This window comes from Strix uralensis, chromosome 4, assembly GCF_047716275.1.
Source record: "Strix uralensis isolate ZFMK-TIS-50842 chromosome 4, bStrUra1, whole genome shotgun sequence".
NCBI classification, from domain to species: Eukaryota; Metazoa; Chordata; class Aves; order Strigiformes; family Strigidae; genus Strix; species Strix uralensis.
In genome coordinates, this window is record NC_133975.1 from 91,001,617 (window position 1) to 91,025,773 (window position 24,157).

Sequence of the window (24,157 nt, forward strand, 5' to 3'; positions counted from 1 at the left end):
TTGCTTCAAACCTGTTTTATTTTTCTAAAGTGAACTGAGACAAAAGGAACTATACAGTTTGATTAGAGAATACTGTTAAGGGTTTACAAAAAAAAAAAAAAAGTAGAAAATGCAGTGATAAAGAGCAAACCTTGGAAGTTTTTCTGCCATTCCTGGAAGTGAGCAAGTCCTATCTGTAGTTTCAAAGAAGAGACTTATTTAAATACTGCTGGTCTAGTACTCTTTGTGGAGTGGAAAAAACACCAAAACACCAACACACATTTCCCCTAACAATATTTAAAAGAAATACCCACAGATACATCATAAGCAGCTACTCACACCAATTTACATCCACAGAAAACCAGCTCAAATAGGTATTGGTGCCTACTCCCACAGAGACATCCTGTCCCTTGCAAGGTGGTGTTACTGGTTACTACTAAAACATAGTTACTACTAACACTACTACTAACTAATAACTAAATTTGCAGCCTGATGCCCAGATCGTTCTTGGACTGCAGTCTGGTCGGGACAGTGACTTATCTCTTCCATTCTTCCCCATTTCATGTTGTTCATCAGCAGTTACCAATACTCATAGCCACAGCCCTAAGAACAAAACTTTCCATAGACTTAAGGTGTTCCCCACCCTGTCTGAAGCATTTGAATGGCAAAACATGCAGCATTTTTTATGTATTTAAAGAAACAAATTCAGAATTTCAAAAGCAAAGAATTTTCTACAGTCCTTTGCTTGCAAGTCAAATATAGAGATAGGCCAAAAAAACGTTCCAAGGCTCAGGCATGGCCAATGTTAATTTTGTCATCTGGTAGAATAGTACTATCAGTTGGAGGAGCTTTACTTTCAGTGAATACCAGCCAAAGCAAGTATTCTGAAGATAAACTGGTTTTGCATTTAGATCTTATTTTGCTTGTGGGGGGATTCCTATACACATTTTAAACTATTTTAACTGTTTTTTTCCCCCATTTATACACCCTTGCCTATATATACACACCACATCAGTGTTACAGCCTTATCTACCCGAGTTTGATACAGCAGTGCTGACAAAGAGCAGCAAACAACTTTCAGCGGGAAGCTTCTTTTCTCAGCCTAAAATAACTCTGACTTGGCAGAAAAGTCCTTTTTATTAGCACACCGCTTTGCTGTTTTTGCCAGCATAGTGGTTCATTTAGGGTATGATCTTTTTCACTCTCCTATGAAAGACTTGTATAGCTATGCCAAGAGATTTATCTGTATATAAACCAAGCCCACATGGGTTAGCCAGGTTTATTAATTTTTCCAAGCAAACCCCTTCTAATCTCAACGAACAGGCATTTTATAAGCTCCCCTGTTTACATATCGAATGAGAGTTTTGCCTATCTGCAACAGGTAACAAAAGAACCAATACAATTTAAGACATTGGTCAGATAACAATGCAAGAAAAACAAAGTCACTGTTTTAAAATTAAAAATAGCTCTTGAAAAAAACGGATCTCAAAAATAGAGCTCGAGAAGAACAGTCAAACACAGAAGGAATTTCCTTCTAAAGAAAAACCATCATTATTTCCATTCAACAATGGGTTTACCTGTTATTGTAAAGAAAGGAGCTTTTGTCTGACACTTCTGCACGGGGAATAGCCCCTTTTTTCATTTGGATACCCGGTATGAGCTCATCAAGTCATCTGTATCAGGTATTAGATTCTTACAGCCAGCTTGAGGTTGGTATAAGATTCTTCCACAAATTCAGCATTTGGTTTTGATTTTCAAACTTTTCTTGACGAACTACATCCTGATTGTAGAAGGCTGTCATTTGAGACACCGCTTTATTTGTGGGAAGGCAATCCCTGTCATCTCTGTAGCTTCCATCCTTCTGTGGATCGTTTCTCGCTTTGAATTCCATGGCTGGTCTGATCAGAAGACCATCCTCATTCATTCTGTAGTCTTTGATTGCTTTCTCCCTTCGCAGCTTCTGGATGTCTGCCAGCTGACGCAGCTCCTGTGGCAGCTCCATGCAAGTGGGCTGATAAGGAAAAAGAAAAGAAACAGAAAAGAAATCAAATCAATACATATGTATACACATGCTCTACTTTTGCTTGTAAGAACTCCCTCTGTAATTAGCAAATGGAACAGAACAATCATCTCTCACTGGATCTGTGGAATGTATCAACTACCTGCTTACCCAAACAATACCTCAGGGGAAAAAAGCCCCCCCCCACTCTTTCTTTTAAAGGCAACCCAAAGGGAAAAATATTAGACTTGCATTTATTGTTTACTCCTTTATGAAGAAGATCTTCAAGATTTAAGTAATACTTCACATACAGGTTTTAGATGTCTCCTGAGGAACCTTTTGCACTGTGAAGTTGTTGTAAACCCCCAAAAGAGGCATAACCAGTTCATGGTTGCTTGTAGGAGCCACTTAAAGGCAGCTTTCCCAGCTTTTCATTTTAAACCATGGTATTCTATCTTATAGCTAAAAAAAACCCCACAACCACTTACATGGAAAAAGCCAACATAGCTAACAAATCAGTGAAACAGTTGCTTAGGAAGTATGTGAAAGTTGATACACTCCTTGATTTCATCCTGAGCAGTGCATGGGACATTGTTCAAAATATTACATTCAAGGATCTGTCCCTTAAAGAACACTGCAATGCCCACCATCTTTGTAGGAACAACACAAAAAATCCACAGTTGCATTCAGCTGTAGAAAGGAGAATTACACAAATAAGGAAGCTTGATAAAAGTAGTAAGAGGCAGCCAAGCAAATTCAATCCTAGCAGGTAGCATGAAGACAACTTGAAGAGACAACATACAAGCAGCATAGAGCAAACATTACCTAACAGCAAAAGATCACAGAAAGGTGAAAGGAAATTGGCAGGACTACAGGTTAGGGGGATGGAGACTATGAAGTAAGCATCCTTCAGGAAAGCAAAGACACATCCAAGTGAAGAAAATAGTAAGGATGAAGTTACAGAAAAAACAAAAGGGCAGGACAGAATAATTTTATTAATATTTATCAAAAATATAACAGAACTCATAGAAAAATTTCTCTAAACATGAGAGTTGCACAAAATGTCAACCATGCTGCAGGGCCAAGCAATCAGAATACAAAAGCAGCACAGTAAAACACACAACATTTTTTCTCTTCTACATTCAGCATGAAAAAAATGAGGAGATTCCTATACCAAAAACATTCATTATATACCCAGAATCTATTTCAGATTGTCCCATAAATACTTAATACCAACAGCAAGATGGATTTCACCCAAAATTCCTGAACAGTGGAAGAAAGCTGAACTATAGTATCTTGCTTAAAACCTGCCTCGATACCCAGGGACTGGAAGATGGTTTAAAGGAGGTCCCAGGAAAGATACAGGAAGAAACATGCTGCTAAGTCAGATGTCTGTATGAGCAGAAACTGGTAGAAACACTAAGAATAGAATGAGAGGATATACAGATGCGATGCACTGGAAGAGAGTTACCACAACGTCTGTAAAGGGAAGCCATGCCTCAAAACCTGCATCTAAAAGTTTGCACAGATCCAGAGGAAGGCTAAATAATTCAAACAGGATTACAGAAAAAAGCAGAGCAAGCACTTACTTGAAAACACCCTACCTTCAGTTCTCTTTAACCAGAAGAACATACATCCAGCTTCCTAACTGCTACAGTATCCTACAGTGAGAGGTGATCCAGGCCCTTAACCATTTAAAGCAGAGTTGCATGAAAATTTGGGCTGTATGTTCATAATGATTAATATGCATTGTGTGCAGTCCCAACTCACCTGCCCATTAGGAAAACTTCTGGCTCAGGCATGCAGTTATATTTAGACAGAGAGCAGTGGTTATGCCATCACATGTCCTGAACATGTTATCTGGTATTATATGCTGCACCGCACCTTACCTACTGCATCTTTACCTTAAGTGCACTGGGAAATCAACTCTGCTGCACAGGAGTGTGCAACTCCCCTGTGGTACCAGAGCTCTGCTTGTGAACGGTCACCACCCAAACAAGAAAGGACTGTGCTTCTAGGAGAACATTTGCTTCTTTATACTGATGGGTTCCCAGGCTGCGTTTGCTTCTCTGAATTTAAGTCCTAAACATCAAAATGCAGCTGCATTTCCAAGTACCTAACAATATAACACCACCACCACCACAATATGAATCTACAAGGAGAGTTAGAAATTTAGCACACGTAGCTTCTTTACTAGTTCCTTCTTCGTGACAGAGCTGCAGAAGCACAGAAACCTATTTTACTTGATGTCTGCATCCATAAGAAGAACAATTACTCCTGGCAGACAGTTATGCTGAAAATGCAGAAACGGCAGAGACCTTCAGGGTGGGAAGTTTGTGTCAAGTTCTCCCCCACAGCCATAAGAAAGACTATCAGTTTGAGAAAGGTGCTGAAGAGGGAAGCTGAGGGTTTTGACAATGAAGCACTGGGGATCAGAAGTTACTGGTTTGCATCTGCTTTGTGGGTAAAAAGTCAGTTGCTTAAGAGGAAGTGTCCACTATTCAGAAGACTCAACTACTACTTGCAGGTAATGGCACAAGAAATGATAGAAAGTGTCAGCATACGTTTCCAAAATTGTTAGGATCAATGAGATGCCTTTCTTTTTATTTCATTTTTTTCTTCCACAAACACACCCCCCCCACCCCCACCCCCTTATCTTCTCCCAGTACTACATCAACAAGGGTGTTGCTTTATAATTTTTGGCTGCTGTGGACCACTGGCAATACTTTACTGCTAGGGTGCATGATCCCCATCTTTGCCACAACCCTTTTCTGAGGAAAGCTCTAATCCATGGAGTTGCATCCTGCCACCTTGACAGCATGTCTCCCACCTGGCATACCAGCTCATGGGCCAGCTCCTCAGTACATCTTCTGTTACTGCTGAAACAACTACCAAATGACAAAAGAATGTGTTTGGCTGTCCAGAAGCAAGGTCGAACTCTTGCTGGAGGAGCTGCCCACTGGCTGACCACAAGGACTCTGTTTCTTTGCCATTTCCTGCAAAACATCAGAGGGATCAAGGGAAAGAAAAGATGGCTGAAACCTCAGGTGAAACCAGGACTACCACCAGTGACTGCTGCAATTGCTCACAAGAATTATGACATCTAAGTCAAAGACTCAAACATACTGTTTGCACAAAATACTGCTGCTTGCTCAGCTCTTACCAGTTTATTGCTGTGAAAGCAATAAACTGTCATTCATCTCCATTTCTACCAGCTTATCCATGGCCTCTGATAACATAAGACTTTGTTCCCATCAAATTATTTATGAAAACTTGTCTTAAGTAAAGGGAAAGTACAAGCTTCTGTTGAAACAGGCTGGAACAAATCAAAACCCCCACCAGTCATGCATGTTCAAAAAACAAGGCAAAATTAGACACTGGCATGTGTAATTATGCATAAGTCTCAAATCAAGCATTCCTGAACATGCTGAAGGCCACAAGGATGATCTGACCCTAGCAGGAGCTGTGCATTTAGCCAGAAAGTGGTTCCTGTATTCTCCCACTAATGGGGGCGTGCTAGAGCACACAGAAACTTCTCACTGAGGAAGAGGAGATGCATGTGGAAAACTGACTGCAGAGGCTGGGCACAGAGAGCCCAAGGAAGGGTGTTGACAATTACATTCATCAGCCTTACTCACAGTTGTCTTCCCTCAACTCTTAGTGGATGCAGTGATCCATGAGGGCAAGCAAACAGGCTTGGCTTTTGCTCCACGATTACATGTATTCACTTTTCCTTGCTGCTGTTTCCAAGAGGAGAAGATACTGGTCTGGATCTGCTCCCAGAGGCTGAACCCCACGATTCAACAAGAGAAGGAGAGAGTAGGTAACTGCCCCAGTAGTCATTATTCGACGTTATTGGTCATTACTCAGCCTTATTCAATTCACAGGCAACCTTGGACTGGAAAGCCAAAGCATCTTTTTCACCAAGTATATCCTGATACTGTTACTACACACAAAAGCCATTAGCACTATGAACTTCTGAATGTGGCAGAGACCCAGGAAAGATTAAGAGGATGTTACTGTGCTAGTCCAAGCTGAAGTTCAGTGTTGTAAACCCTGATCCAGGAGCTGCGATTCAACATGTGACAGCTGGAGACGGGAAGGAATGTGGGTATGTAGTGCTTCAGCACTTCATTTTTAATGAAGTCTCATGATTGAAACCGTCTGTATCTGTGTACTTGTTTTGCAAGTATAGTTTATATGGGACTGCTGTAAGTTTGGGGGAATGTGAAAAGGAAAAAAAGCATTCTTCTCTGTGACATGATGTTACTCAGTAAGATCAAGGAAACAGGAGCAGCCAGGGAAGCATGGCTCTGTTCATTGCTCTGGTCAGGTATGACATATTCAAACACCTCTGTAGCCCAGAGGCACTGCAGGAGGCATGTCTGCATAACTAACTTTCCCTTTGTCAAAAGGCTGAAGACCTGGTGGTTCTGTTCAGAGAGCACAATCCAAGAACTAAAACAGAATAGAGAAGGGCCCAGAAGAGGCTTCCTTACCTGGAGTAATGGAAGTTAGTCAGTTTCCAGATCACGTCACCTTCTCCAAGTGCCTATAAATCAAAGAGGCTGTGCTAACTAGAAGACTCCCTTGCCTAGTGACTTTCACTCCCACAACTTTCAAGTAAACGCTTGAAATACCACAGATGGTTCCCGTTCACTCATGAATTATGTCCACCTTCCAATTTAGAAGCAGTAGTAGTGCAAGATATCTTTACAGCCCTGGAGCATTTATTGTCTTTGGCTTTGCTGCAGTCCTGCTTCAGCAACAGAGGCACCTCTTCCAGTTCTCCAGCGTGGAGAGAGCATAGTAGATAATGTATTTCAGGTTTCCAAAATGTTTCCCTGTCACAAGTATTTACTTCAGAATCCAAGGAGATCCACCACTTCTGCTGAAGCAGTGTTGGAAGTGCACCAGATCCTGTCTGGAGGACACAGCTGTCAAGCACAGGACTCCAGTGCTGCTGTTGGAGACTGGCTTCGAGATGAATTCAAGCCCATTGTACCAGATTGCTGTTCACCAAGGGTCCAAAGGTGGAGCACAAGTGGAAATTGGAACTGGTCAGTGTAAAAAGTAAAATAGTCCAGTAAAATACAAAAAGGTAAAATAGTCCAGTAAAAGCATTTTCTAGGTAACTTTCAACTGTAGCTCCACAAAGTACACAGAAGGCATAACACAGACCTTAGTGATAGATAAATTTTACTTCTAAATATCCATGAAAAAGCACTAGAATAAATGGGGGGTGTGGTGGTATCTTGACTATTACTTTATTCTGAGAATCAGATCTGAACAAAGGCTTTTTGATTCAGGGAATTAATACAGACTTAGCCAGAAAGCCTAGTAGTTGCACAAACAAAGATATTTTTTTTTTAGCCTTTTTTTTTCCCTTAAAACAGATTTAGCTGAAACTCATCAACTTGCAAAGGATTCCCTTAAAGTCAACTTTGTTTACTTAGCAAAGAAACTGAAGTCATAGACCAGATTTAACTAAACCAAACTCCATGTTTGGAGTTTAAATATGCATTGCAAACAGATTTTAAATAAAGTAGAAGAAACTTTCATTTGTGTGATCTTCTCGCAAGATATAGAAACAACAGAAAATGATTAAGAGTGAAATGATGGTGAAAATGGCTACTTTTAGTGTCCATACTACAAGATCTCTAAAGCAACTGCAGGAAGTATGATTATCAGATGTGATATTAAATAGATCTTCAAAATGCCATTTGAAATGCTCAGGATCAAATTAATTCCTCGGCTAATCTTACAGAATAAATGGATTTACAAAAGGATTGTCTTCAGTAACCTGAGTACCACTTTAAAAAAAATAAATCTACAAACAAATAGCCCAGTGCAAAACAGAATTTGTGTTCTTTTCACTTTAACAGAATGTTCTTTTCCCTTGTGTCATGCCTACTTTACATGCATTTCACATTGGAAATTCAGAAGTCACGCTCATTTTTTTTTTTTTTTTTCCCCCCGAGAACTATGAACAACCTTCTTTTTTTTGGCAGGTCTCCTCTATAAAGAAAAGGTTTTCAGCTATGACCTCTTTTCTTCCATCTGTGAAGCAACTATGACCTCTTGTGGTTATCTAAACTAATCTCCTAAATCCTCAATAATGGGATTTACTGGTCTGAGCCCTTAAGTAATTCCCAAAGGATTCAACTCTGTGCCCCAGGGCTTTGTTAAACCAGGGCAAAGAAAAAGACAACTTCTTCCATGAAGATAGACCTGCATTTTCTTTTCCTAATAAATATTTCAAGACATTTACAACTGCAAAAGTGAAGCAGTAACAGGATTCAACCATGTTAGTTCAGTCTCTTTGTGATGAAGATGTTTGACCATTCACTTCTCACCCAAATACCAGCAGTATCTTACATAGTTATTGCAAGCCCTCCTAAGATTTTTTTCATCGAGAAGAGAGACAGACCACACCAATACCACTGTTTGTTTGGTTTAAATGGACATGTTCTTTCCACTAGTGGAGGAAGTCAAGCTCCTTGACCAAAAATCTGATTTCCCCACCCCTGCTTTAAAAATTAACTAGCAATTACACAAGTGTCCACCATCCAAGAGCCACTCCAAGGTATCCGGGCATGCAGTACTACTGGTTCTGTGTAACCAAAGCTGAAAAACGTTACTTGATTTATTTTTTGTTAGGTAGGAAGACAAGATAACTCAGAGATGCTTTTACAGAAATAAAAATCTTTGACCAACAAGAGACAACATTTCTCGGAAACAGCCAGTACATGCAAAACAGCTCAGTGGCGAAGACAGAATAGGAGAAAAACAGAACAAGATTTGAGGACTAAATGCTCTTACCATAACAAAACAACTCTGGCAGCTCCAGCTACCAACACTTCACAACAGCCTGTCCTTCTTCACACCCTCACACATACAGAGCTCCTGTTGAGCCCAGTCTCAGATGAGAGTGAACAGAGGGCACACGTGCCTGTCCCTTAACAGCTACAGGTCACCATCCACAATACTAGCTTGAGGTGGATTTGCGCTAATGGATTAACATGAAATGCAGCTAGGTAGAGACAGACACCATCACTTCTCTTCCTGCACACAGGGAACCAGGTATGTGGCATTGAGCAGGATGTACAGTTGTAGAAAAGGAAGCTGCTGTAGCTAGGTGCTCCAGAGTTTATCCATCAGAACCTTCAATCAAATCACTAACCAACAGAACAAGCAAAGGCATACCTACCTTTGTGCTCTCAAGGTGATCTCCAGACCCAGTCTGATAAGCATTTAAATAATCAGTTACTACAGCTGTTAGGTCAGACATCAATTTATCCATTAGAGATGAGCGGAGCAGCAGAAGATACATAGCCTTCAGAGCAAGTGCTTTCAGCAGAGAAGCTGGAAAGGGTCTCAAGAACCATATGTCAGGATTCTCCTGTGTATCCCAATGCAAATGAAAATAGTTATTTAACCAAAAATTGTAACAAAGCTTTTAATCACATTCTTCCATAGTTTACAACATATCTCCCAATGCTGATCTCTATTTTTAGTGCTACTGAATGCTTGCAGCTTCTAATGCCATCTGTGTAGAAGCCTGTGCACGTTAAAGAGGAAGGAGTTTGGGTGGAAGGATTGCATTTTCAAAAAACCCAAACAAACCAAACACCAACACACACCTATTCCAGCATTTAATGCTACTTTCTCTCTCACCCACCCTTGAAACTAGGTTGGATTCCTAACAGCTGAGCTGAAAGATCTGAAGTGGAAAAAAAAACCCTCCCATCAAAAGAGCCAGGGAAGCAGCTGGGAATAGTAACATCTTCAGCCATCACAACTGGAACCAGAAGAACATGAAAATAAGCCCCAATTAAGCAGCATGACCATGATACCCTGAGCAAAACTGTCACTACAGAGTGGCTTACACTGGTATACTTACTACATACATATTACACAGTCATTTTCTACTTTTAGTCTTCAGACAAGAGGATTTGGTCTGGTAAACTAAGGAAGGCATACTGTCACTTGGCTTAGACTTGCCATACAGAATGCTCTAAATTGAAACTTTGAGAGACACTATTAGAATTCCAAAACTTATATAAAAATACAGCTGTGTTCAAATTAGAGGTTTCACTGAGTAGCTGTTATAGCAATATCAAATAACATTTAATCCATGCTTTTGAGAAAGATTTTAAGTCTATGAACAGGCACTGCAAAACCACTCAAATTTACTCAGGAAGTTACAAGACCAGTATGAAGGGAGAAGAAAATGCTCTGGTAGGAGATTGTTCTTATTCAGTAGTGAAATCCTGCCTATATAGTGAGGTCTCATTAAGTATCTAGTTCCCATATTTAATAGCTTCTTTGCAAGTCTTTCCCCCCACCCCTGAAAAAGCGAAATCAGGTGGTTAAAAACTCAGCAAAAATATGCCACGACTGGCACTAGCATATTTATATATTATTTGTTTAAATAATTGGATGTCCTTCTATGATAACGTCACCCACCTAGTGGATGAAGGGAAGGCAGTGGATGTAATTTTTCTGGATTTTAGTAAGGTTTCTGATATGGTCCCTCACAGCAACCTTCTCGACAAGTTGTCCTACTGTGGGATGAGCGGCTTTGTGGGGTGCTCTGTGAAGATCGAGCTGAAGGGCAGAGCTCAAAGTGTTGGTAGTGAATGGCGCTACATCTTGTTGGTGACCAGTCACCAGTGGTATTCCTCAGGGCTCAATTCTAGGGCCAGCTCTGTTCAAAATATTTATCAACGATCTGGGTTCAGGAGTTGGATGCACCATTGGCAAGTTTGCTGATGATGCCAAACTGGGAGGTGCTGTTGACTCTCTTGAGGGAGAAGAGACCTTGCAGAGGGATCTAGATAAACTGGAGCATTGGGCTACGATTAATGGGATGAAATTTAACAAGTTGAAATGCCAGATTCTGCACCTGCGATGAAGTAACGCCGGGCACAAGTATAAATTAGGAAAGGAGTGGCTGGAGAGCAGCCCTGCAGAAGGGGTCTGGGGGTGCTGGTGGGCAGCAGGCTCACTGGGAGGCAGCCGTGTGCCCTGGCAGCCACGAGGACAACCCGCACCCTGGGGTGCATCACACACAGTAAGTAGAACCAGCCGGTCCCCAGCAGGGATTATCCCGCTGGATTCAGCGGCGGTGCGGCCTCCCCTGGAGCGCTGTGTGCAGTGCTGGGCCCCACAGTTCAAGAAGGATGTGAAGGGCCTCAAATGGCTCCAGAGGAGGGCAACAAAGCTGGAGAAAGGGCTGGAAGGAATGTCCTATGAGGAGTGGCTAAGGACTTTGGGCTTGTCTAGCTGGGAGAAAAGGAGGCTGAGGGGCGACCTCATGGCTCTCTACAGTCTCCTGAGGACGGAAAGTGGAGGGGGAGGTGCTGAGCTCTTCTCCCTGGGATCCAGTGGTAGGACACACGGGAATGGTTCAAAGGTTTGGACTGGACATGAGGAAGCATTTCTTTACCGAGATGGTGGCCAAACACTGGAACAGGCTTCCTAGAGAGGTGGTCGATGCCTCAAGCCTGTCAGCATTTAAGAGGCATTTGGACAATGCTGTTAATACCGTGCTTTAACTTGGTCAGCCCTGAAGTGGTCAGGCAGTTGGACTAGATGATCATTGTGGGTCCCTTACAACTGAAATAATCTAGTCTTATTCTATTTATCAAGCTTACATTCCCCAGATTTTAGGAGCTCCTGGCCCATTAAGTTTTCCCTTGCTTCTCCCCATCTGAAAGATTAACAAAACTGAAGACAATAGAGAACAATGATTTGACAAATGCTGCTGAGCTGCACAAGCAAGAAAAAAAAATTGCTACTCTCATTTTTTCATGCTAATAGTGCTGGCAATAAAAGTTTCCTCTTTCCCTACTTGATTAAGAATTCATTTTAACCAACTTGTTCTGTTGGAACTAGGTTTCAGAATTAGTCAAATATATTATGATATCTGGAACATTTTTTACCCAAGTTATATATATCCTCTATTGTACAAGCTTTGTGGTTCTTCAAAACCCCAATTTCAAATGAGCTATTAGGAAATACCAGGACAAGCACTGATGCCAACCAAAGCTTGCATCTGTTTCCCAAGTCAGTGTTACAAAATGTCCTTAGCTACAGGAATTTGAAGACTGCACAGTGCCATGCTCTTAAAAAACCTGATAGAAACATCTCAAGATGGGCAAAGCACAGCTCACAACAGAGTCTTCAGAAGGTGCCTCACTGAATCACTCACTGAGGCCATCTGCTGCTTCATGATGGCATCCCATTTGGAAGGTATCTTCAAGTGCTGCATCAAACACTCCTGTAACGTGCAGACACGGTGCGGAAGGAAGCCACCTGTTGCCATCGAGAACTGCAGAGCATCAGCAACCTGTGATGGAAGGGATTGATATGTCCGTTAACCCAAGGCAAACAATGTGGAGGTTTGACAGTGGGGATGCATATTAGAAGTAAAGTCCACTGCAAACAAATTGATCCTCATTTTGACTGCATGCAGTTGCAGAGCTAGTAATCTGACTCCTTAAAGCTGTTAAGTTACATAAAAGGGTAAATTAAGTTCTAAGAATGACTTATATATGTTGTATTAGGCTAAGGCTCCTTCTAGCCCAGTACTCTTGTCTCCAGACATCAGGTGGTTAGGAACAGTATCAGAAGAGAGTAAACATACAGTGATACTTCCCCAGCATACTTATGGCTTTGCCTTTTACCCAAAACAGTGATGCAACGTAAGGAAAACATGATGAAAGAATATGTAAATTGTCAAAGACCTTGTGCCTAAAACCTGATTTTGCCAGTAAGACTCATCTTTGACAGCATACAGAGTGAGAAGGAAAGAAGACAACAGCCTCCAGCAGTGACCGCATAGCATGGTGTTTGCTCGTTCCTCCTCCTGGTTTCATCCCTTTTACAGTAAGAGCTAGAACAGCCCCGACTCTTGTCCCTAACCAGGGAACATAAAGATGAGTAGGACTATTGAAACAGGTGCAGAGAGAAGACCATGGAAAAGGGAAGCTTGGAAAAGAGTCCACTCACCAGAGGAACAGAGAGGAAAAAATAAAAAGCCTGCATCCACACTCAAAATCTGAGACTGAGCTATCTGTCATTAGAACAGCCTACCCTCCTCTTCCCTTTTGAGACTTCCTCTGCTACTCAAAAGCCCAGATTCCCATTTTGGTTCCCTGAAGTCCCCACTGACCTCTCATAGCCCTTCTTTTCTTCTTACTACTCCCTCCTGAGAAACCCTGAGCCACACTCAACACAAGCATCCACAATCCCACCAACAAAACCACGAGCTTACAGGCCGCCCCAGTTTTACTGCAAGGGTTACAGCTGAAGCGACTGTTCGAGCTGTTCTGCTACACACTGCCCGTGTGCTGCCCAGACCAGACCACGTAGATGCTTGGCAGCACCAGCTCAGCCCCTGCAATAGCGACCACAGAATTGTCACTGACCTCTTCTGGCCTCTTATAGCAAGGGTAAATTCCAAGACCAAACCCCCATTCCTAACTTACCTATTAAGTCTTTGGGGAAAAAAACCAAATCTCTCTCTGACAACAGCAAAGGCAAACAAGCTGGTATGATTTATTAATGACTAAGGCTGCCACTAAGGCATCAGCTAAATAGCTAACTGCTGCCTTCTCTGGGACAGAAGCCATGTATTTGCTAAGCCTACCAGAAGAAAGTGCCAATCCAATCCATTTACTGAATTTCCAAGGAATAAAAGATTATAGGAAGGTATTATGAAGAAAATGCAAAACATTAGAGCACAAGTAGACCAAGCAATCTTGGACTAAGGAAAGAAATGTCAGACTTCCTAGGCTCAGTAGCACGATAGAGAAACTAGGACTCCCTGTACTTCTGCGAGGCTGACTACCTTGCTGCAGTCCAAAGAAGTCTACAACCACCAGCTGCAAAGTGGCAGGAAACATACCTGGAGAAAGGAACTGCAACAATTCAAACTGATGAGTTCACTGAAGAAAAGAAAATGGAGAAGATCCAGGTAAAGCTGACCTTCACAGGGTTATAAAAACAAATCCCTAGGTAAAAAGGAAGTTTCCATCATTCATTACTGAACAGTCCTTTGTATTGTACTTCTGACCACTAAAACTTTCTCTGGCTTTTCACTCTCAGTGGCCAAACGCAGATGAAGTGGAACCTCAGGAAAGAACTTCTCAAGCAATCAGTTACTTTTACTCAAAGTCAAAACAAGGATGATGTCCAAATCTATGGAAATATATTCCATTCTTCTAGATGGTTAGAGAGGCAGTTCTCAGAAAAAAAAAACTTCAATGCTTTCCAAATAAGGAGAGAAAAGGCTTAAATATTTAAACAAAAATGAAAGCATCTTTGTGATCAATATTCATAAAGAGTCTAATCTGAATGGAGTTATAGAATAAACTTGCCCACAATGAAAACAATGTTTTAGTTTTCAGTGTGAAAATCTTTGTCCAAAGTCACTGCATGCTAATGGCTTGGATTCAAGGGCAGAAAAACTGCAACACACTAAAGAGTAGTGGATGTGCATTGATCTGTGGAACCAGACAGCAGCAGTGACTTCTTCACTTGTACATTTTATGGTTGAGCCTCACACAGACCTCTGTCTCATGGAAAGTCTCAAGCAGTCATTCTTCTTTATTCTTTCAGCATACAGCTCTAGGAAGAATAGTATTACTTCTTTTGGTAGTACACAGATATGCAGCCAACAACATTTTAGAGCAGGCAGGGATTTCAGAGCGTGAGAATGCTCTACCCTCTGCATGCAGAAGTGTCCCAGAAGGCAATGTCAGGGATGTAAGTACCGACAACAGCCAGCTGCCTACTCACTATGCAGCTTTTTAGGCTGCTATAGCCCAACAGGGACACCCCCTGCCCCCCAAGACAGTCAATTGTGAAACAGCAGTACCAGACTTCCACAAACATTATCATTAAAAGTTACTTCAACAGGTGATGCTTAAGTACTACAAGAACATCAGTGGGGAAGACAGTGAACCTTTCACCGCCATCCTCTACATGTTGTGTTAATTATATTAGGTTACTTATTACAAGGAATAAACAGTTGCAGCAACTGGCCAAAACCAGGGATAAATAACGCCTTCCAAATTATGCAGGTAGGATCCCATCTCAACCAGAGTTCTTCATTCCATTGCTGTGTTTTTAAGCAGAGTCTCACTTGTGCACATGGTCTGGTCCAATTTTAACAACACTGGGAAGCTGTCTTTAAGAAGTGCTTCACAAAAAGCATCTATGGGAGTTTGCTCAGCAATATCTCGCAGTTATTTGCTCCAGCAGTACAGAGTAGAAGACAAGACAGGTTAATCCCACAATATCAGGTACACTGCAGGGTAGCCAAAACCAGACTACTTCACCGTCTTATTTACATTAGAAGTAGGATTCAGGCCCATAAATGAGAGTAACTGAATCTAAGCCCAGAGATCTATCAGTGCAAGAAAGGCAGGCATGTCAGCTCATACCAAGACAACAGAACAGTGAGTGCAATTCTGTGTACCTCAGACAGGTGGATAGTTCTGGTTAGTTATTTCCACTGTATCAATTACACATTCTAGCCAGTACAGTTTGGAGCACTGGTGGGAATTTTCACCCCTACGTTTTTCATGCAGTCAAGACTTAACACTGACACTGATATTTGACCTGTAATGGAATAACATAATTGTTAGGGGCAAAAGGCCAAACTAAGATCAGAAGGGGACTGAGAGAAACCTCTGCTCTATTAAATTTACTACATAGCCTGGATTAGGGCTTTGAAGAGTTACTATAGGCAGTCTATATCTGACATGAAAAGTCAGTATATAGGCAAGGACAAGTCATACATAACCATGCATACCATATCCATGCCTATTATGAAAGATCACAGCCAATGTGTTATTTTCTTCTCACTCAAAAGGCTCTAATTCTCCTTTTAGTCACACAACATTAACTACCACAACTACCTGGGCCAGCACCAGCAAACACAGATCTTTGTGGTAACCTGGCCTGTTCTTTCATTTCCACCACTGCATTTATTAGCAGGTGTTTCCCAGTGCTGGATACCTGTAGCCTGAATCTGTTTCTACACTTATGAAAGGGGCAGAAACAATAGCAAAGAATATAAAGCACAAGCTGATCTGGCTCCTGTTTAAGTCACAGTAGCCTCAGGTTGTTCCAAGTTTGATCAAGACCAGTTAATATATCTTAAAAAATACCACATTAAACTTGCTTCTAATATTAGATGGTTTTTTTACCTTTTAAAATGAGTCTACACAAGGCTCTAAACACTATCAGCCTTGCCTGCTGGTTCTTTTTAGCTAGAACAAAACCACTACATGGTTCAACAACTGTCACATTCTAGTAATGTTAAACCTTCTCTGAGAGAACGCCCTGAACAAGGCTGAAGTTTCTCTCCTTGAAATTTTTGTTCCCAACCAGAGTATTTGAAGAGTACCTGTGTATCGAAGACATTGAAGAGAAGAACACCATACTGGTGAAAGAGGCAGTCTGAGATCCAGCGGCAGTCATGCATGACCTGAAGCAAGCAAGAGCTGTCAGACAAATCTGTGTCCAACTGCAACTTTTTTGGTGCAGGTAGATCATTATATATGTATATGACCTCTGCCACCACAAATGTTCTCACACACACTGTACCCTTACCTTCACAATGTTTTTATCTTCCAGCACCATTTGTAATCCATTTTTGAAAGCCTGAGGTCCCAGAAAGAAGATATCAAATAGAAAAATATGGCGCTCCGTTGCTATCTACAACAAATTCAGTTGCAGAGAAAATGAGTGAGGGGCAGAAGAACAAAGAAAGTAGGAGAGAGCGCAGTGTTGCCCACAAGCCATAAACTCCTATGTACAGGCTTATGATGGGGAGAGCAGGTTTAGCTTCCTTAATGCTAATTCATAAAAAAGTCTTGTTTTTCCCAGAGATGCTCAGAGACTCTCGCAATAATTAGAAAGAACGACCCAGTAGTCTACTATACACAGTTAACTACAGGATTTTGAGACATATCAAGAACAAACCCTATGCACAGTACTTAAAATAAGTTCCTACATTTATTATGGTGCCACTTTTAAAGAACCACTTCCAACAAAATTCTTGTGCCCATGACATTCCTTTCATTGTCAAAGACTACTACCAAAGAAATAAAGGACATCATTTTCCATCCTAGCATTTCAAACAGGATATAGAATTGAGGTTTTGCCTATGTTCAAATTCATTATGGTTTAACAAAAGCTGTTATTTGAAAGCAATTTAGCCATACCAAAGCAAACATTTTGTGGACGCTTACTTCTGCATAAATGAGTTAGGTTTGAAGCATGAACTCCCACACAAGTTTTTGCTTCGGATAAACACTCACTTTTAAACCTATTTAAAAATAAACTAAGATGATTTTGAGCTAACATATTAAGCTATTCTCCTTTCTGTCCCTTCCTTTTCAGATGTTGATAATATCACAGCTAATTAAGATACTCTACCTTCTTTAGATGGATTTTACACCTTCAATTATATTGGCATTGTGATTAGGTCTTGCAGTTTTTCAATAGGTAACAGCTGACAAGTGTAATATCTCTACCCATATACACGTATATAAAGATGTCAAACCAAATACATTGTCATATACAAATGTATATATTACATATAAGTTTAGTAATTATTATATTGTCTTATAATGACATAATTCTTTCTGTAACAGGTCTTTTATGAAATACCTGATCTGTCTTGAAGAACATCATATCCCTTACCAAAACAGTTACGTCAGTGAGTCTTAAACATAGGCTAATCCCCAAATGTTTCTCAGTTCTGCCTCTGTTTAGTGGCACATTTTGGGAAATATCTGCCTCTTACCTCAAGCCAAGAGAGTTTTCCATGACGACATAAATTAACACCTTCTCCTGCTATACTGACAACACGCTGCTGTTTTAGGTGCAGCACCTAATGGAAAAAATAAGGATAAAATAAACAGTGCCAGAGAACGATAGGCAGAGGGACAAATAGTAAACTGCAATTTTTCTGGTCATGATCCGTATTTAAAAAGGTACATACAGACCAAAACCACAATGAATCTCAGATATATACTGATCCAAAAGGACCAGACACAGTGTCAGTCCAGTTACAGACAGACAGCTGGAAATTCCACAACTAGAAACATCAATGATAGGTTTAGCAGAGATTATGGATAACCAAAGAATATAGACTCCCCTGATCTCTTCCCAAGAAACTCTCCTAAGTAGGTTTTAGGAACTTCCTTAAGATCACATAAAGAAGGTGTTCCTTTCATTTTCTAAGGCACAAAAGAAAAACCTGTTACTCTCAGACATAAAAAGTTTTCACACAATTAAGACAAAGCAACCTGTAGTGCATATGTAACACAGGAGTAGAGGACATAAACAGAAATTAAAAAAACAGCTTATTTTTCAAGCAACAATTAGATTCCTCTGTAAGCAGCAAAATCTTTTCCTGTGGGGAAAAGCTTTTTCCTCTGTATGTACAATACATTTACCATAAGAATCTAAATCACAACTGATGTTACTGCAAGACAAAATGGCATGGAGGACCTATAGTATTGCTGGTCTAATTCGGGATCTAAAAAACGCTATTAAATTTAATAATAAATCTATCATTGGCTTCAAGTTCTGAAACAAAGCTTTTCTACCAACTCTGCTTGTGTTACTATACATGACTTAAGAGAAAAAGGTCTAAGCATGTCTGGAGTTCCAAACACCTACAAAACCAACACAATCAATTCCCCCTCCAAAAGCCAACAAATCCTCATGTTGTTCCCTTCCTAAACAAAAAACAATGTTCACTAAATAGTAATACTGACCCTTCACCTCAGTTACTGGTGGTAGAGTCTGAAAACAGCAACCAACACACACTGATGCAGGTTTACATCCACCCACTGCAAACTCATGTTCATTGCACTCTTTCCCTGCATATAGGCACACTTTAAACATACTTTGATGCCACCAGAGATACCATTTCTACTTGAATTAAAAAAGTCAGTTACTACCTATTACTCAAATTTCACTACAGTCTTGTAAAAGCGACTTCCAGCGTAGGCCGTTGTGAAGCAGTGCTCACGATCCTGCCACCTAATGGGTCTACTCACAGAACGGAACAGGCTTTGAAGACACATATGCTGCAGAAGAGCTTTCTGTAGTACTTACTGCTGGGTCAAATTTCTGCTGGAAACAATCAACAACTGTGTACTCCACATCCTCTTCTCTCTTTTCCTCTAAAAGGAAGAAAAAAAAAAAGTCATTAGACACTTCCTCTACTTGCATGAACTTTGCACAGATATGTATTTTAGTTATGTCATCACTCTACTTTTCTGGTTTAGCTATTCAGTTCTTCCCTATTTCCTGAACACACCCAACTAGATTACTGAACTGTCTGATTCAGTTGTGTACAGTCTAGAGCATGACCCTAAATTCTGTTCTTCAACAGAAAAACTGGCTATTTAAAAGCAAGTTGCAGCATTACTTTTTGTTGTTATGATGCATAAAGGAAACAAAAAGGTTTCAGTTTAAAAAATTACATCCATTAAAAAAAAAAAAAAAAGCAGCACATCAATTCCCAAGCTTGTCCAGGGAAGGAAAATGATTATACAAAGACAAAACTTACAGACAGTGACACCACAGAACACAGACAGCTAAGTGATCAAGGGGTCAAAGAGAATTTAAGCCAGATTTCAGTATTTTTTAACATCTGCTTAACAATGTCTAACGAACAAGTAAAGAAGGGTTCCCTTAAAGATTCTCCCTTCTCTTCAAGTAAGATGCAAATGTTAATAATATACATCCATGACAACACAAGGACAATCTTCTAAACTCTAAAATAACAGTCAATTGAAAGATTGTAAGAACAAATTTTTAAAGGCTCTTCCCAGATCACATGAATCCTTGCTCATTTTCTCCCACACTAGCCAAGTAAACACAGCTAACCTTCCTTTAGCTTATACAGGCCTTGCACTCTTGTCATGGCTCTATGAGAACAGAACAAGCCGGTCACATTTTAGATCTGTACCTGTGTGTATGTGTACAGCAGGAACCACACAACCAAATCAATGCAAGCACGTGACAGTCAGCACAGAACCAAAGTCTGACTCAGCTCTGAGTTATTTATCATGCCACGTACATTTCAGGAATAAGTATAGGATTAAAGCAATCGCCAGAGAGGAATGCTCACTGGCTGAAGCACTTTGATTTCTCCAAAAGATCGGTTGTGCTGCTCAGCCACTTTCACAGTTGATGAGGGCTACGGGAGAAACATTCTGGAAAGCAGATGAGTCTCCTTCTGATGTTGTGTACGTATCTGCAGGCAAAGAGCACATCTGCAGGTAACGAGCTCTGTACCTATCTTTCTGTGACCACTATTCTTTCAGCATACATCCTGTTCTGATACAGGCAAACTTGATCACAGCTTCTGGGAAAGATGCTGTCTGACAAACTAACTACACTGCTCAACTAATACCCACGTTACCTGAGAGGGAGTATTCTAAGGTGTCTGAGGGTCTGAGCTGGCTCTCTAGGGAAACACAAGGAGAACTCCAGGGGCCACAATCTTCTGGTCCCGTGTCTGCTTGTTTGTTCCCTTCATCAGCTGAAGTGCACCTGCACGAGCAACGCAACCATACATAGCACAGAAGTCAAAACAGTACACATTCCACGAGTATGGACATTTTAATAAAGAAAATTATTTCATCCAATGCCACCTACCTGTGTCCAGACAGTGAACTGGTGGATGTGAAGCAACTTCCTAATCCAGTGTCCATGGTTTTTAAAGAAGATCTTGAAGCTACCCAACAATAAGTATATTTTGCACAAAGAGGCCTTTATTTCAGATAAGATTCATATTTATTCTTAAAGGTGAAGGCAGAACCTGAACAGTTGTTCACTGCAAAGGTCAGCAATGGTTTCAAGGAAAGAAAGAGTTCAAAGAATGGAGTACCTGACCTGAGCCCAAGAACCATGCAATTTAAATATCTAAGCCTGAACACTGAATCAATAATATCTGATCCATCAGTTAGTTACTGTAATTGGAGGGCAATTTTACAAGATCACCAATACATAAACCAATTATATCCACTACAACTTTACTATAATCAAATGGAAACTATTAAATCATATAAAATGGTAGCATCTCAGGACAAAAAAAAAAAAAAGTTAGTAAACATTCACCTGACTGAAAGATGTCACATATAAGATGCTTAATTTCTACAACAGGTCAAGAATACTTCACTGGGCAACATGAGTTACTAGTATAAATTTCCTTATATTGATAGAAAATCCCATTACGATTATGTATCTCCCATCATGTGTATTACATCTCTAGCTCAATAGAATAAAACATAAAAAAACCTTTCTGATCAGCCTTTAGATGTAGCTGAAGAATCTTGTATATAAATATTGTATATTTAAAGGATTAACACAGGAGTCTGCTACCGAGGTGAGTATATTCAAGCATGTGTGAATGTAGGCTTAGTTAACAGGGAGAAAGAAGACAAGACCGCAGCAAGCAAGACAACTGCTGCTAATCACAATTCTAGATGCTTCTTAACTATATTTTAAGGACTATTCAGTAGACACCACTTCATTCCTACTTCTCTTAAGAGGAAGAATAAACTATTCAAATGTGGTCTTGTGACAAGACTCAAAGAAAAGCCATCTGGAGCATGGGTCTGCAGGAGTTTGAAACGTATTTTTACCAGCTTCCCAAAGTCACATTTATATGTTTTGTGAGCATGTGTATAAACCTAATCTTCCCTGTGCAACTGTCCTGGAACTATTCCACCACAGAAGAAGTGCTCATGGGAAACCCCCCCTGAAACCACAAGTTGACAAGGAAACAAACCAAGCAAATTCTTCTACCTAGGAGCACTAGTGTGAAGGAAAAAAGAAAAAAGCGAGTGAGGGAAATTGTAAGCAATGGCTTGAAAGACCCTTTTACACAGTGGAGGTCTTCTGCTCACCACCTTGTTCACCTCTCTAGAGCAGAGAAATACAAACTTGGCACAGCTGAGTCTGAACATCAGTATTATACTAAATGTAAGTGGTGGCTCCCCCAGCAAGCGCATCCCACCCCTTCGCCTACTGTGAAAGAAAGGAAACATTTTAACATACTCAGAGACCGTAGCTGTTCCCTTCCCTGAATCTGGTTCATCCAGCAATTCCACTGCAATAGAAACAAACAATTTATACTCTAGCACCAACAAGCAGTTTTTTGACACTCATCTCCCTCCCCCCCCCCCCCCCCCCCCCCCCCAAAATAAAAGAGAACCATAACTGTTACTGTATGGACATGGCCATACATGCAAAAAAAAAGCAACTGAACTCAAAGTATAGTTTGAATAATTTTAAATACACTCTGATAGACAAGTCTCTACAAAATAACTTACATTGTTAGTCCAGATAAGGTGTATTTCTGAACTCTAGCATTTAAACAAGACTAATGGCTTAGCATCCCACCAAAACCAAAGTCAGTATTGAACTACAACTAATTACTTTACAGATTATTACATATAAAGCAGGTGCAAGGAAAAAGGCAGAATGGAGTCAGTTACTATCACTTGATAAATCCAGTAGCTGCCTTCTAGCTATTTCCCCCTCAGTGCTTTGCTCCTTGTCCCCAAAGCAAAGCAAATGCCAATAGAAATGCACAAGACCTTTATACACTAGAAATGCTTTTCTTAAATAATATCATATTCTTATCAGTAGTGTATCATGGAAAGAGGCTCAGACCATTTAACAGAGATGCTTTTGCCTGTGCAAGTAAAAGCAAAACCAAGTTAACTAGAACTTTAAACAATTTAACTTCCCAGGAGAGTCAATTAGTGGAAGTCTTGCACATGTAAGAACACATGCACTGAATATAACTTGCCCTCAGAACGTGAACAGGAGGCACATTTATCTCAACTGATTACTTTTGGAGTGATTTACTTTCATTACTGGTTTTATTGGACATTTAACTAATAAGCTTTAATGCAGTACAGTCACAAGACCTTCACAAAGTGGGGAATTATTATTATTTCACTTATGATAATTGGGGAACAAAACTTGTGTGATTTATGCTATGTTCTAATTCCTACTGATTTTAAAAGAAAGCTGTGCAACTGAAGAATTCATCACAGCGACCAAAAACTGGATTTAAAATGCTGAACAAAGAGTAAGCATGACCCCCGTGCCCCAAAGTGAGAAAAGCCTCACCATTGACTATTTCACGGTCAAAAAACAGCTTTACTCCTGGAATGCTTCTGCCAGTTTCGAAGTTCTTCACTGAAATGAGGGAGTGGAAAAGATACAGACATTCATCAAGTTCCAGTGTTTGGAGTAAAAGCTTATCATTTGCAAAACAAAGCAAGACCGTAGGACAAGGTAGTACTATTAACTGCGAAAAAATAATCAACAAATAGGTTTTAAGCAACAGCTCTTTCAGTCTACGGAAGAGGGTTTGCCCAAGAGGGCTGTGCACCAAGCAGGACACAACTCAGGGCTGCTACACCTACACGGTCCCACAGCTGAAAGCACAGCCAGGTGCAGCCAACTTCTAATCCACGTGTACGTTTTATTCATCCCAGTGCCCGTCTGGGCTCCCCGGAAGCACCCGCGGACGCTCCGCGGGGCGCTGCAGGCAGGCTCGGCGTGGGAGGCTGCCTGCGCCACCCGCGACACAGCGCCCACCGCCGAGCCAGCCGCTCCTACGCCAGCGCCCTCCCTTCCCTCAGCCACCAGGCCGGCAGCGCTGGGCCCGCCCGCGCCCCTCCTTCTCCCCTCACACCAGCTGAGGCGGCGTGGGGCGCCCTAAGGGCCGGCGGGAGGCGGCGCGGCCCCGCCCGCCTCCGCGGCGGCGACAGGCCTCACCTGCCCGCAGGAGGAGGCTCCGGTCGGAGTTGACGTGATACAGCACCCCCTGGAAGACACCACATTTTAAGGTGATTTTAATGGTTTTCTCTAGAAAGGGACCGAAGCGCTCACTGCTAAGGGCCATGGCAGCGCAGAACGGCAGCGCCACCGGACAGAGCGGTGAAGGGGCTGAGGCGCCACCGAGGCCCCGCCCACACCGCGGGGGGGCGGGACCATCGGAGCCCACAGCCAATCAGGGAGGGGAAGCTGCCCGCGGGAGGGCTGCAGACAGAGGGCGGTAGCGGCCGCCCCGCGCGCCGCCTGCTGGGAGCAGCCTCCACCGCCAGGGGTGGCGCC

The 24,157-nt window shown here is 41.4% G+C and overlaps 1 protein-coding gene across 4 annotated transcripts; it reads right to left on the reverse strand.

Moving 5' to 3' along the window:
* On the reverse strand, positions 1 to 24,016 carry EXD1 (exonuclease 3'-5' domain containing 1). 4 transcript variants are annotated; one of them, XR_012628857.1, is made up of 14 exons: positions 23,819 to 24,016; positions 23,165 to 23,233; positions 22,082 to 22,133; positions 20,678 to 20,791; positions 20,442 to 20,572; positions 19,127 to 19,194; positions 17,805 to 17,891; positions 16,607 to 16,711; positions 16,401 to 16,481; positions 12,195 to 12,332; positions 9,189 to 9,380; positions 6,478 to 7,035; positions 5,617 to 5,876; positions 4,668 to 4,974 (listed from the first exon to the last, which is right to left on the reverse strand). XR_012628857.1 is itself a non-coding variant. In XM_074867802.1 (12 exons), the coding sequence occupies exons 1-12, from the start codon at positions 23,943 to 23,945 to the stop codon at positions 1,673 to 1,675; spliced, it is 1,482 nt and encodes a 493-aa protein (XP_074723903.1). In that variant the 5' UTR covers positions 23,946 to 24,016; the 3' UTR covers positions 1 to 1,672. The 4 variants fall into 4 exon arrangements, 2 of the variants coding, with proteins under 2 accessions (XP_074723903.1, XP_074723904.1); XR_012628856.1 differs by having other exon boundaries at positions 4,669 to 4,974; positions 5,617 to 5,764; XM_074867802.1 differs by lacking the exons at positions 4,668 to 4,974; positions 5,617 to 5,876; positions 6,478 to 7,035 and adding an exon at positions 1 to 1,990.
* Positions 24,017 to 24,157: the final 141 nt, after the last annotated feature.